This window comes from Manacus vitellinus, unplaced genomic scaffold (genome assembly GCF_001715985.3).
Source record: "Manacus vitellinus isolate BGI_N305 unplaced genomic scaffold, ASM171598v3 scaffold_11_pilon, whole genome shotgun sequence".
Lineage (NCBI taxonomy): Eukaryota > Metazoa > Chordata > Aves > Passeriformes > Pipridae > Manacus > Manacus vitellinus.
The window spans coordinates 7,883,217-7,898,332 of NW_021938895.1; the positions used below are offsets into that span (position 1 = coordinate 7,883,217).

The 15,116-nt window shown below is 42.5% G+C and overlaps 1 protein-coding gene across 1 annotated transcript in view; it reads left to right on the forward strand.

The window, feature by feature from the left end:
• The first annotated feature begins 16 nt into the window (after positions 1-16).
• Positions 17-15,116, forward strand: part of SMC6 (structural maintenance of chromosomes 6) — a 39,251-nt gene continuing 24,151 nt past the window's right edge. The window contains exons 1-7 of the mRNA XM_029965845.1: positions 17-64; positions 2,851-3,007; positions 7,205-7,353; positions 9,977-10,094; positions 12,009-12,114; positions 13,848-13,984; positions 14,538-14,599. Coding sequence (XP_029821705.1) covers positions 7,210-7,353; positions 9,977-10,094; positions 12,009-12,114; positions 13,848-13,984; positions 14,538-14,599 — 567 coding nt within the window. The 5' untranslated portion in view covers positions 17-64; positions 2,851-3,007; positions 7,205-7,209. The remainder of the gene's footprint in view (positions 65-2,850; positions 3,008-7,204; positions 7,354-9,976; positions 10,095-12,008; positions 12,115-13,847; positions 13,985-14,537; positions 14,600-15,116) is intronic.

Sequence of the window (15,116 nt, forward strand, 5' to 3'; positions counted from 1 at the left end):
GCTCCGGTTCGTTCGTTTTGTTTCGTCCCGCCCCGCCCACACGAGAGGATCCGAGCTGTCCCGGGTAACGGCCCCGCCCGCGCGCGCGGAGCAGGCGAGGGAGGGGAGGCGAAGGGAGGAGAGAGAGGAGGGGCGGAGGGCGACCCGTGCGGGGAGAGGGTCCTGGCGCGGCGCGTGACGGGCCGCCACTCCCCCCCTTTGCGAAGTGGCCGTGAAGCGCAGGCGAGTCGCGCCCGGCAACCACAGCCTAGCGGCGGCGGAGGTGGCGGCTCTTCCGCTTTGTCCCGAGTGCCCGCCGCACCGGGGCGGTGGGTGTATCGCGTTGCGCCCTCTGCATGGCCGACCAGTTCGGGGTCGGAGCTGCGTTTGTCACCCGCTACCAGCGCGGCCACCCCGTCCGGGCCGTGAGGCGATCCCCCCGGCCCGTAAGGGCCCTCCCGCCCCGGGCCGTTCAGGGCTTCCCCCCCGGGCCGTCAGGGCTCCCCCCCCGGGCCGTCAAAGGGCTCCCCCCCGGTGCCCGCCCTGCCTGCCGCGGGAAGCGCGGTGAGGACGGGAGCGCGCCGCACCGGCGTTTCCACCGCCCAGGCGACCCATATCCGCTTCGTATCCCTCCCCCACTGCGGCTGCAGGCGCGATCCTGCCAGTCCTGCCGGTGTGGGATTGGAAAAGCAGTTAGGCTAATCGCTGCGGCTTCCGAGATTTTCTGCCCCCCTCTTTTGGCTCCCCACAGAGCAAGGCAGAGCTGCCTCTCTGGCGGCCCGCAGTGCTGTTCTAGTGGGTGGTGTGTGTGGTGGCGTGGGTTTTTGTGTGGTTCGTGGTGAGTGGGATGGGCTCCTCAATGCAAGAGGGACATGGAGCTCCTGGAGGGGGTCCAGCGGAGGGCAACGAGGGTGACTGGGGGACTAGAGCATCTCTTAGGAGGAAGGGCTGAGGGAGTTGGGCCTGTTCAGCCTCGAGAAGAGGCGATTGAGAGGGGACCTCATCAATGTGTGTAAATATCTGGGGGCGGGGGGGGCGGTGCCAAGGGGACGGAGCCAGGCTCTGCTCGGTGATGCCCAGCGATGGGATAAGTGGCAATGGGCAGAAACTGATGCGCGGGAAGTTTCACTTTCATTACTGTGGAAGTGACTGAGCACTGGAACAGATTGGCCAGAGAGGTTGTGGAATCTCCCTCGTCCAGTCCTGTGTAATGTGGTCCAGGATGACCCTGCTTAAGCAGGGAGGTTGGGCCAGAAGACCCACTTGTGGTCCCTTCCACCTTACCCCTTCTGTGATTCTGTGGGTCAGGCAATGTTTTTCCAGCGTCTGATGGGATGGTACAGGCTTCTTATGGACTGGCTGCAAATACATTAGGAGAGATGTCATGAATGTCAAAAACACATAGCCTAACATGGGACACTTGACTTGGACAGTCCTCAAAAATGAACAGCACCCCACTGCTGTTCATGATTTTGGGCTTCTGACTTCAGCCCTTTGAAACATCTGCCTTTAAGTTCAACAGATAGTGTTGTCCTTCCTTCATAATTATTAACTGCTAATTTGTAATCATTTTATCTTTGTGACTATTAAACAAATGCTGGTGCTATACATCAGCTAAAGACCACAGATATTTTCTTCCTCTTCTTCCGCCTTTTGCTTCCTCCCGTATCTTGTGTTCATCCTGCAGTAGGTCTGCTATGATGTCTTTGCTCTACCTCTATTTTGCCAATTCTCATTATATGCACAACAATTTCTTGTAATATTTTGTAGCAATCCTTTGTTTTTATAATTGGATCTGTCTTGCCCTTATTTGTTCCCAGTTATAGGTCCAGTTTTTATTCCTAACTGTATGCTCTTACATTCCATGATAGTAAAGTTCATTTTTTCATTAAATCAGTACTTTTGATTTGTCTTTCTGAATAACTGTTGGATTCTTGTTTGAATTAATAATGTTCATGACTGTCAGCACGTTTCCATTAACATGTCTTACTTTATATTGCAATATAACATGAATTTATATTTCAGTTTTTAAATATGATGCCTGGTTTAAAAACACCTTCTGTTAACATTTGTCAAGAGTATCCATTGTTGGCTTCCCATTATTGTATTATGTGTCTTAAAATGTACTGGTGTACATTTTTGCCAGTTCAGTTGTTTCCAATATAATATTGCACACTTTAATAACTTTCAGATAGATTGGATCAGCTGCTTTTCCTTTGCCTTGTGTAGTTATTTCCAAACTCTTGTTAGAATTATGGTAAGTGGTGCTGAGACCGAAGGCAACTATTTTTTCAATTAAAAACTTAATGAAGAAAATTAGGGGTGTCTTGCTGCAAGGGTTTTGGGAGTAGTTAATGTCAAAAAAATGAACCTTTTCTGCCAAAAATATCAAGATGACATGAAGATAAAATTCAAATATGTGTGTCATTTTCTATGTTTTTATTTTTTTTAAATGTTGATTATTTCTTCCTTTGCCTTTTAAACTTTGTTTCTTGTAAAATCTTACTAGTGGATTCCTTGTTGCAGTCAGTTTCCTCATTCCTTTTGTTTTTTTTATACTCCAGGAAGGTGCTATATCCACTGACATTTGTCATAATTTCTGAGGCTACTTTTTGCCTGCAGGTCCAGTTAAGTTTTGTTTGCAGTACTAACTCTTTGAAAACTTTAGGGTGCAGATTGTTCTGTCTTTTGCCTTCCTCACATTTAGACTACATGAGTGAGTTTTCCTGGTTATGTTGTTCTGTTTTGCACTCTCATGCTCTCTTTTCCTTAAATGTTCAAATAGTATAGCAATGGAACTGATAGCCCTGATCTTTAGTTTGGACATTATTAATTGCAACATTTAAAGCTTGTGTTTTCCCTTCTTTTTAGAGAAAGAGTTCGATGGAACAGCAGACTGACTGAATGTTTGTCTTCATATTTGGATGATGGATATATGCCAAGAGCGTAGAAGGGACTGTTTCCTGGTCTTTATTGTTTATGCATGAAGGCATGTTTATGTAGTAAACCGAAAGTAGCATAGCAAAAGGTATGTAATCATGAAGTGTGTTTTTTCTTTGATTTCTATGTGTGGTATTAATCTTCGTAACATAAAATGGATATGACAATTTAGCTGTAAATACTTCATGAAATTATTATTACTACTACTACTAATAACAACAATAACATAATTATTATTAGTAGTAGCAAAATAATAGAGTAGCAAATTTTAATGTCTGTTGTGTTTCTTATAATATATGCTCTAGTCTGTGATGCTTGGTAGTGTGAACTGTCTGACCTCCTGTCAGTTAAAATCAGAGCATTAAGCTGACACAAGTGAAGTGCTCAGAGAAGCATCTCTTTCTCCACAATAACCCAACCATACAGATCTGCATGGTGAAAAGGTTGGGGAACTTGCATAATGTAAAAAGAAAAAAGTTTTTTCTTGCATTAATTTTCAGTAGAATCAGAGCCTTGAGATGATTTATTATTTTGTTGCGTAAAGAGCTGCTTGAACTTCAGGGGATGGGACAGAATCAGTAGAGGGAGGGGGAAGAAAGACTGCTCCTCTTATGAGACACTGGATTATTATATTAATTATTGGCTTGGACGAACTCAAGTGTGTGTGTACGGGGAGACACAGGTCGAATTTCACGAAGGTGGAATAGTGCCTTGTTCCATACTCCAGCCCCTTGGAGCCTCCTTGGGCAGCCCCAGAGCAGCTGTCTGTCACTGGACACCAGGAGCACTGCCCACAGCCCACCCTGGAGCCCCAGAGTGGCCAGTGGGCCAGAAGTCCTGCCTGGAGGGTGTGGCCACAAGGGGCCAAAGCAGATAAAATCAACACCATGTGGCCCTCCTGTGGTCACAGCCCTGCCATCTCCTGGTAGCTGGATCTATGCTGCATCTGGGGTGGTAGCAGTAATTTTTCTCTTCTTCTCTCTCTTTCTTTGTTTCTTCTCCTAATCTCCTTGATATTTGGGTAACTTAAAGCTGGATGGGTTGAATTTTGCTAAGTTGTGTGTGTTAGCATGTGCTAAGTCAATGCTTTGTGAAATGCTTTATTTTGGTTCAATATTGCCCTTTAAACCTTTACCAAGTTCCCTTATTTTCTAAAGTTTGCCAGTAAAAGTGTGTTATTTGACCTCCTGAGAAATGTGTGCGGTGTCTTCTCCTGTGTGCTCGTTCTTGAGGTATTAAAAGAACTGAAGGCCCTTTTAATAAGTCCAGTGAGCAGATTTTTGGAGCCTTGTATATTTTCAGAGTAAAACCCATTCAATGAACTCATAGGATGAGCCTTGGGATCTTAAACCTCTCCATTGCAGCACTAGTTCTTATGACTAAAGTTGTAATTCAACAGTCTTCATTTCACTAATTTCTCTGTAGATTCTCCAGGTTACTAATCTTAAAACATTTAAAGAGAGAATGTAGAGCAAGACCCACTGAGAAGCTCTGGGAGGGCCTCAGGGCTTTAACAAGGGGGCCTCATGGGATCCCAAGGCTGTGCAGGGCACAGCTGGACCCACTGTGCTGATCCATCCTGCTTTCTCACAGACCATGTCATCTCCCTCCAGGAGGCAGGAGATCATGTTAGGAACTGTTATACCTGCATGTCTTCTCTTCTGGATCACCTCATCTGTCCTGTGGGACAAGGAAGTGCTCTCTTGTTATGAATGTATCCATGACTAGGAGTGTTCTGGCCTGGAAGCCGTCAGTGTGTTTAGTCTCCACACAGTCAATTTGGTCTCAAACCATGACATGTGGTACCAACTTTAGGCATGCAGTGTCTCTAATGCTGGTCATTCTTTCATGCACCCCACTCAATTTTTAAAAAAAAATACTTTTTTTTATTTTTATAAATAAACAGCCTACTCTTAGGACACAGTGATCTTTCTATAAGTCGTGGGTTGACCGTGGCCATGTTCTAGGCACCCATAGAATCACTAAGAGCTGGGAGAAGTCACACAGGCAAAACAAAACTCAACATGAGGATGGTACTAAAATTTATTACTAACAGGATAAGAGCTAAAGAGTGAGAAATAAAACAGTCTTAAACACACTTTCCAACCACCCCTCCTTCCTTCCATGTTCTCCCTCCTCCCATAGGGCAACAGGTCTTCCAGGTCTGCTGTCCTGTGGGTCACTCTTGCATGGACTGCAAGGGGACTTCCTGCTTCACCGTGGTCTTCACCACGGGCTACAGAGGGGCCAAAGCTCTGAGTCCTTCCCCTGTTCTGTGGGGTCCCTCCCACGGGAAGCAGTCCTCGATGGACCTCTCCAACATGGGTCCACCCCTCCTGGGCCGCAGGTCTTCCATATCTGCTGTCCCAAAGCAGATATCTGCTGTCCCAAAACTTCCTCCATGGGGTGCAGGGGGTCTCTGCACCCCGTTGTTTTTTCATAGGATGCAGTATTTAACAGATGAGTTGCACTCATGTGGGTCCCCCACAGAGCCATGAGTTGAGTCCTACCCGGGAATAACCTGCTCCGGTGTGGGCTCCTCTCTCCACGGGCCACAGATTTTCCAAGAGACCCTGCTCCATCCTGGGCCTCCCACGAGGGTAACAGTCCTCCTTCATGCATCTGCTTGTCCCCACATGGGCTCAGCTGCGGAGCCGTCCCAGCCTGTCCTGGCTCAGCCAGGATGGGAGTGGGGGCAGTACCTGCCCGTGGGGCTGGCCCGGCCCAGCTCTGCTCCGTCGCTGTGCCTGCTGTGGGCCAGGTGCCATGTGGCTCAGGCTGTGGCCACTGCCCTGGCCCAGGCCGGCTCAACTCCAGCGCCGTTCCTGCCCCGAGCTGGGGCCCCAGGGCCCGGGCCTGGGGGCTTCCATCAGCCACCCCCCTGGCTCCAATTTCTTCTGCGCAACAAACTTTTGTCCTTAAATAAGTTGTCACAGAGGCGCAACAATTGGCTCTCCCTTGGCCAACAGCAGGAAGTCCCTCCTGTAGCCAGCTTTCATTGGCTCCCCGGGGGGGGGGCGCGGCGAACTTCTAGCAGCTTCTAACAGAAATCACCCCATGTAGCCCCCCCCCAGCTACCAAAAAAAAACCAGCCACAGAAACCCACGACAGTGAATGTTAATTACATTTAATGCCTCTGAATTTTGCTCAGACTGGTGATGTGCATTAAAGTTAGTTGCTATCTTTCTTAGAAGGGAGCTCGAGACAAAATTTTAGTACAGAGTTGAGTAGGAGAGCATAACTCCATTTCAGAAAAGTTTTGATGTTGGAAAACTATGCAAATGATTTGAATTTTAGCCTGTTTTGGATGATGAGCAGTAGCTGACTAAACTACTAACAAGTAAAAAGACCATGCATTGCATTTGTGTAAACAAGACCTTGCTTCTACTTTGGGCAAGTATGTCAACTTCCATTTGTATAGGCCTTTGGGACTCCAGGACTCTACATGAAAAATGTAATATGTACTTTTAGGGGAATAAAAACAGTGCTGTAAGCTTAAAGTTACGGAGAATGTGAAATTTTGATTAATCCTAATGCCTTTTTCAGTTTAATATGACTTTAGTAAAGCTTGTTACTTTTGCAAAATTCATTTCAGACCAGTCCTATTAGTGCTGGAAGTCTGTGTGTTATTTACTGATTTTTTTAGAGGAAATATATGCATATGTTCTCTATAGAGAACTATTATCCTTCATTAGGAGAATAACAGCATTCTGTTTACTGTGATCACACTACACTGCCTCGCATGTAAGAAACAGCACAGGAACAATGTTATGAGTCTGAATTTTCCTTTATTCTACTCCTGTGTGTTCCACATATAAATTTTCTAGGCTTTTGTCAACCACAAATAATTAATACATTTTCTTTTTAGCTGTGCAGCTTACTTTAATCATATCTGCATTGATGCTGCTGATCACACTATGTTAGTTTCTTTTTACCACCTGATCCTCAACTCCATTGCTAACCAAAAACAATTCTAGCAAATATTCCAAAGACTAATGTACCAAGGAAAACAGAGTTAAGGTTGATTTTGCTGTTAATCAACAAATTCAGCTTGATTAGAATTATGAAGCTGTGTTTCTTTTGTTCTCATGCAACTCTTTCATAGTACACTTAGGCTTAAATTACCAATATTTCAGTTCTGAAAAAGTATTTGTGCAATGTTTGCTATGATCTTAATATTTCTTTTATCAAATTAAATAATTTGGTATGTCTGTGCTATCACCTTTGGGTATGTTTTCATCTAGAAGACTGAAACCTACAATATTTCATTACTTTCATTTTTCAGCACTCATGGGTAAGAGAAAGGAGGAAAGTATTTCAAAGCCTGGACCCCAGAAAAGGCGGAGACAAGAATACATAGATGAACATAGTGATGAGTCTAATGAAGAAGAAAATTTTGAGTCATCCACTGATGGTAATGCCTCCTCACAGCTGGTAAGTTGTTTAAAAGGTCTTAGAGGTGAAGGTAGAAGAAAAAGTTGTGCTTGTTTAAATAAATATCTTGGATGTAGGCTTCAGTAGAACAAATATAAAAGAAACTAGAGGTACTGTCTGTGATGTTCATTCTTACCTTATTTCTTTTAGGTCATCTAGTTATAACAGTTGATCATAAAATAACAATATTCTGGTTTTACAGAATGAATACTACTGAAGTTGTCAAGTAATCAAATAAAGGAAATGGATTTTTGTAGAACCATGATATATTTTGTTTATGTTTGTAGTAACAGCATAGAAAATATTTAAAACTAATTATTTACTAAAAGAAGCACCAAATACTTGTTTGTTTTGGATAGCTGACACTTTCAAATGTCTAAAAAAATCTAGTGTTTGAAATGCGAATTTTGGTGGAAATGAAACTTGAAAACAGGAATATTATTTTTTCTGCTTTTCTTTTAGTGGTCGAATTAAAATTTGATGGAGTGTGCTGGTTTAGAGGTAAACCAGCAGGGGAAATGAACTCAACTCAAAAGAGAGATTATAAATCAGAATAACAATTTAATAAAATAATACAATAAGTGCGATTATACAGACAAACAATTGGTTTTAACCCACAAAACCCAAATATATAACTCAGCACCCTGGGGCATGAACAGAGTGGTGTTCTTTGGGCCCCCTGAGTCCAAAGGGAAAGGAGAGGGGGAAACCTGTTGGTGAGAGTACTGGTGGAGTCTGGTCAAGTGTGGTGATTGCAGTCTGGTTGAAAAAAGTGGGGGTTGCAGTCCGGTTGAGGGTGGTGGTCTCAGTCTGGTTGAGGGTGATGAGCTGCAGTCTTCCTCTGGATCCCATGAGTGGTAAAAAGGTTCCAAAACTCCCAAGTTTATATATTCTCCAGTTCAGGCAGGAATGCTCAGTCCTTCCCTCAGAGTGGGGAATTCCATAAAAGAGTGTGAGGACAGGAATATCTTCCTATCTCTCAGGCTTCTTAATGCCTAGTTTATAGCCTGAGGAGTCAGGCTCTATGGGCAGAGGGTGTAAATAGTCTATTGATACCAGTTTCTGGGAAATGGCATGGAAGGCTATAGAATACACAGTTTTGGGTTACACCCATCCAGTGATGAATTGGTCCCAGCTGTTCTAACTAGGACATGGAGGAATTTTAAAAAATAATTTCTGAAATTGAAAATACTGTCTTGTGTATTATCCTGTTCTGTGTGTTTAGACTGGACATTAGGAAACATTTCAGACACCAGACCAGGCTTCTGTGATGGGTTGACCCTGGAGACACCAAGTATGCACCAAAGCTGCTCTGTCACTGCCCTTCTCACATGGGCAGGGGAGAGAAAATATAACGAAAGGCTCATGGTTGAGATAAGGGCAGGGAGAGATCACTCACCAGTTACTGTCACAGGCAAAAGAGATTCCACTTGGGAAAATTAACTGAATTTATTAACAAATCAGGATTTGAGAGATAATGAGAAATAAACCGAAATCTTAAAACACCTTCCCTTCCTTCATCCCTCCCTTTTTCCTGGGCTCAGCTTCACTCCTGATTTTCTCTCCGTCCTCCCCTCCAGCAGCACAGGGGATGGGGGAGCGGGACCTGTGGTCAGTTTGTCACACATGGTCTCAGGCGCTCCTTCCTCCCCAGGGGAGGACTCCTCACATTTCCCCTGCTTGAGTGTGGATCCCTTCCACTGGATGCAGTCTTTCAGAAACAGACTGATCCAGTGTGGGTCCCCTGCTGAGTGACAAGCCTTGCTAGCAAACCTGCTCCAGCATGGGCTTCCCGAGGAGTCGCAGCCTCCTTTGTGAATCCACCTGCTCCATCATGGGCTGCAGGTGGATCTCTGCTCCCCTATGGGTCTCCATGGGCTGCAGGGACACAGCTGCAGGGAAATCTCATCTCTGATGCCTGGAGCACCTCCTGCCCCTCCTTCTGCACTGACCTTGGCGTCTGCAGGGCTGTTTGTCTCACATATTCTTACTCCTCTCTTCTCTGGCTGCAATTGCTGCAATTGCAGTTTGCCCTTCTTAATTCTTATCCCAGAAGTGCTACCACCATTGTTGATGGGCTTGGTCTTGGCCAGCAATGGGTCTGTCTTAGAGCTGGCTGGCATTGGCTCTGTTGGACATCAGGAATCTTGGGGCAGGTTCTCCCAGGAGCCACCCGTGTAGCCTCCTGCCCCTCCCACTACCAAAATCTTGCCACTCAAACCCAGTACAGATTCCTGGAGGGGTGGTGAGTGCCCCAAGCCTGCCAGGATTTAAGAGGTATTTGCCAATGCCCTTAATAACATGCGTTAATATGGTCAGCCAACTGTGTAGAATCTATTGTCTTAATATTTTTGTTGTATTAATTATAAGTTAGTAATGGGGAGAACTTAAAGTTACTATGAGTGAGCAGTCAGCTTTGGAAACTTTTCTTTCTATTTTATTGCATAACTGCTCTGTAGCAAGCAACTACATAGTGTCATGAAACCCTTCTGTTTCCTTGCAGCTTGTAACCGTTGATGCTTTATATTATTCTGTCATTTTAATGCTCATTATTATTAAAATATATAAACTGTATCTCATTAAAATGCATAAGTAACTCTAGTTTTCACTGTTCATTCTTTAGACTGCTGGTGAAGTTGGGATAATTGAAAGTATCCAGCTGAAGAACTTCATGTGCCACTCAAATCTGGGGCCTTTTCAGTTTGGATCAAATATCAATTTTGTTGTTGGAAGCAATGGAAGTAAGTATTAATTGCATAATTTCTTTGTCAAAGAACACTTTTGTTAATAATTTAGAAGATGTAATGTTTATTTGAAAAAGAATTATTTGCCATCTTTTAGGCATGGACTTGGGAGCCACACAGGTCTATCCCACTAGGGCAAGGCTGATGAAAGAGTTAGGTCTTAAATGTGGAGATTTTTGCAAAACATAATGTAAATATAAATATTTTCTTAGCAAAATAAATTTATATTTGAACTAAATGTACTTGTATGTTTATTATTAAATACACAGTAATTGTCCAAGTGCCTGCAGTGCCCATTGCTAAGGTTGGAGGAGCCTCAGTGGTTGTACTGGGGGGTTGGAGTACTGGCTACTAGTTTCTAAATGCTAAACAAGATCTGAGCCACATTCAGCAACATCCTACTTCCTGATGGTTTCAACTTTCCAAGGGTATTCAAAATTTTCAGAATTCTCAAGTGCTGTTCTAATTAGCCTGGAGAAGAAGGGGAAGATTCCTCCCGCGTAGGCTGGCTCTCGGAGAGGGAAGGTAGGAGGTGTAATGGTCAATAGTTGCCACTAGGTGGCCCCCGAGGCCCAGGCGTGAAGGAGATGCTGAGCGCACGAACCAGGCCAGACTCACAACCAGTTCTGTCACATCATGTGAGCCAGTATTACAAAGTACTGCAAAATGATAACCTTAGCCCAAGCCCCAGAGGTGCTGAACACCAAAACGGGGAACACATCCTGCGAGGAAGGTGTTGCATAATGCAACTCTGAGAACTAGTGCAGTGAGTCTGAGAGCAAATGAATCGACATTGTGACCAGCAACTATTAAACTGAATTATAATGAAAGCTTACAAAAAATTCATTTTAACACACTCTGGTCATATCTGTCATTATGTCAACCCTTTGAGCCCTGTGATGGGCACCAAAAATGACTGTTGTTGTTTAATCCCATCTGGGAACTAAACACTGTGCCACTGCTTGCTTACTCCCCTGCGTCCCCCAGTGGACTGGGGAGGAGAATCTGAAAAAGGTAAAACCTGTGGTTTGAGAGAACAGTTTAATGACTGAAATAAAATAAATTATAATAATAATTATAATAAAAACCAGAAAGAGAGGAATAAAACCCAAGATAAACAAGTGATGCACAATACAGTTGCTCACAACCATCCCATCCTGAGCAGCAATCAGCACCTCCTGGCCAACTCCCCCCGTTCATGCACTGGGCATGGCATTCTATTGTATGGAATATCCTCTTGGCCAGTTTGGGTCAGCTCTCCTGGCCATTCTCCCTCCTGTCTTCTTGTGCTCCTCCTGACAGAGCATGAGACCCTGAAAAGTCCTTGATTTGGGTAAACACTACTTAGCAACAACCAAAATGTCAGTGTGTTACCAGCACTGTTATCATACTGAACCCAAAACACAGCACTGTACCAGCTACTAGGAAGCAAAATCAGGACAGTAGGCCATGTAGAAACTATTATAGGAAAAGGAAGTGATATTTATACAAGCTAACTTCTTGTGAAGAGAGAAGTAAAAATTTAAAACATAAATTTTGAAAGAGACCTCAAAACCTTTCAGATATTAGGTAAATGGTAATACATGTTTGATTTCTTTGTTGTATACATGTTTTTAGTATGCTTTTAAGGAAGGAGACATTCCTTCCTCCTGACCTAGGACATACTGAATGCAAATTGCTAGATAGAAGTAACAAGTTTGGCTCAGCATGTTGGGTTATTTTAGGGAGAACCATAGAAATGGCAGATACTTTCCTAGTGTTATTGTTATTTTAAATGATTTTTCAATAAGGACAGAATTTGGACTTCTGTTGCATGAATATATAACCAGTCAAACAAAAATCTGTAATATGGGTGCACTGGAGAAGTTACAAGAACTTCCCTTTAAAACAAGTTCAATGCTTCTATTACAGGTGGAAAAAGTTCTGTTTTAACTGCTCTTATTGTTGGACTTGGTGGAAAAGCTACTGCCACTAATAGAGGTTCCTCATTAAAAATGTTTATTCGAGATGGAGAGACGTAAGTAAAACTTCTTTAGTTTTAAAGTTGCGTATGCTGTTTAGTCATTCAGGTTAGCTGATGAGTTTTCTGTTTCCCATCACTTTCTGCATCTTCTTATTGGATCCACCAGGCTTCAATAAAAAACAAAACAATGGAGACCTTATTTAAACGACCCCCCCAAAAAAAAACTACAAACAAAAAAAATTAGAAATTTTACAAGTAGTATACTGCTATTTCTGAATGTTGTGTTTGTAAAACCAGCTGGAAATGACACTGCAAACAGCTGTTCCTCTTCCTCTCCATCTGCTACTGTGAGAGAGGGACAAAAACAGATTATGGGTTGAGATAACAATTTACTGAAAAAAACCAGCAATGAGATAAGGAAAACAAACAGTAACAGCAACAGTACTAATAACAACAGTGTATAAAAGAAGGTGATTACATGCAAAAGTGCTCACTGAGTCCGACTCAACGTGACTGCACCACAGCCCAAGCCTCACGGCTCCCCAGACAAAGAAGAAAATGTTGGATGAAAGTGTCTGTATCCTCCCCTTCCCCAAGCCTGGGCCAGTGAAGAAAAAAACCAATGGTAGACAGATTGTCCACACCCTCTCTCCCTGCCCAGGCTCGAGACAACGAAAAGCAGTGATGGACAAACCCCCTAAGAGGACTGGAGCCACCCCACTGCTCCACATGCCTCCTGCTTTCCCTGGAGGAAAGGAACAAAATGGCAGCAGTTCCACATCGTGTTCCCCTTTTCTTTCACCCACAGCCACATCCCCCAGTGATGACGTGGGTGGCATAGAATAACAATCCCACTCCCTTACAGCAGCTGTGAGAAAATAAGCTCTGACCTGGCTGAAACTAGGACACTGAACTAGCTAACATGGCAGTATGTCCTCTGTATTGCCCTGTTCTCATGTGTTACTTCTGCTATGTAATTCCTACCGAATAATCGAGTTCATTACAGAAAAATCCTACGTAACTAGTTACTGTTATGCAAGCAGCGAGATTAATTACTTTTCAATCTTTCTGGGGACGTGAATGAATATGCAATATAAAGACCTTGAGTTACAGATGGATATTTAAACATGCAGGAAGTGGATTCATGTCTGCTGTAAGAGCGGGAATAACATGTTCAGGGGAATCGATAACAAAAGAGGTTTAGGAGTTTACATTTACATAAAGCTGTAACTCGGAGTTCCAGACTTTTCCTTTCAGAGGTGCTTCGAGTAAATTTTTCGCAGTACCTTCCTTATGTGTATTAACCTAATGTTTCAGCATTCACTCAAGAAACAGAAAATAGGAATTCAGAAGTGAAAGCATATCTCATCTTTTCTCTAAGAATGCCTTAAGCATTCTGGTATAGATTACTTTGGTTAGGCTGTAGAAGCCAAGCAACTGTTTTCTACAGAAGCCAGTCTGAAAACAGGAGAACGACAAAAAAGCAACTTGAATCTGCAACCTAAAAATGGGTGCACTCAGATGGGAAGGGAAGGTGGGGGAAATCTGCTCTTCCAACTATTTACTTTTGGGTGTTGCATGAAGAAGGTGCAAACAGATAGTGTATGGCAGCCTTTCTGGATTTGTATCTGATATATGTTGTTCTCATTGGTACTATGACTGACTTGCAGTTTTGACCTGTAGTAAACCTGACAATTTGTATGTAAAATTAGAATGTTCTGATTTCTTTTTGTTAGATTTGAAATTAATTGCAGTTGTCTTTTTTATTATTTTCATGGTTTTTTTAGTTCTGCAGATATTTCCATAACTTTGCGAAACCAGGGCAGAGATGCATTTAAACCAGAAGTGTATGGGAACTCTATTATTGTGAATCAGCGCATTAATCAGGAAGGAAGCAGAAGTTACAAACTGAAAAGCAAATCTGGTTGGTGGTAGTTTGCTTTGTTCTCAGTCTTAAAAGTTCTTTAAATGTTTTCATTGCTTTAAATGATGTTAGTAAAGGATGATGTTATTTCATAGAATCATTCAAGGATGATGACACTGTCCATTTCTTGTGTGTTTACCTCAGACTAAGAATATTTTAATATGTCAAATGCATTATGTATTTATTGATATATATTATATCTGATGTCAGGTTCTGCATTAGGTATTTTTTTTACAAAAATCTGATTGTATGATGATGGTGAACATAGTTCTTTTAATCTTTTTGAGGTTCTGTTGAGTTTGCTGATTTACCTATATTCTGTCACAGATGGTTTGTGAGGCAACGAGGGACTTGAATTAGAAGTCCTTCTGTGCAAATGCAAATATATTAGAAAAAAAACCCAAACAACCAGTGTTTCTCATTTAGGACTACATCCATGTTACAAAAAATTAGTCAAATTTTTTACATTGCTACACTGAACAACAGACTGGGGCATTGTACATCTCTTTACTTTGGACCCATTGGTATTTTTCCTCTGTTTTTTTTCCATTAGGAACCTTAATTTCTTCAAAGAAAGAAGAACTCGTAAAAATACTGGATCATTTTAATATACAGGTAGTTGCTGTGTTTAAATTCTGTGCAATTTCAGACATCAGCATGCGATATTATAATTCCCTCATTAAAAAGCAGTGTTTTCTCATTTCCTTAAATGAGAGAGGTTTATTCCTTCCATGTTATTTCAAAATCAAATGCATCAGCAAAAGAAAAATTGAAATTTATACCTCATACAGTTTAGAATAAGATTCTGTCCCAGGCAGATACGTATTTGCTATCATCTGTGAGCCAAGAGTCATGTAGCTTGTTGATGAAAGTCCTTGCATAGGTTTCTTTTGTATCTGGAGGGAGTTTTTATGCTGATTATTTTAGTGTTTTCTGTGGAAGAAATTTGAGTGTGTTTTTGCTGCTTAAGTGGTTAATGAAAGATCAGGTAATGCACACGAAGTTTAAAATATTCAACATACTTAGAATTTCAAGTAACACAGACTTCAGTTAATATGTATTGATTTTTTTTTTGTGTAAACTTCTGTAAGAATATATGGGTCAATTCATTGCATTAAATGCAATACTTTTG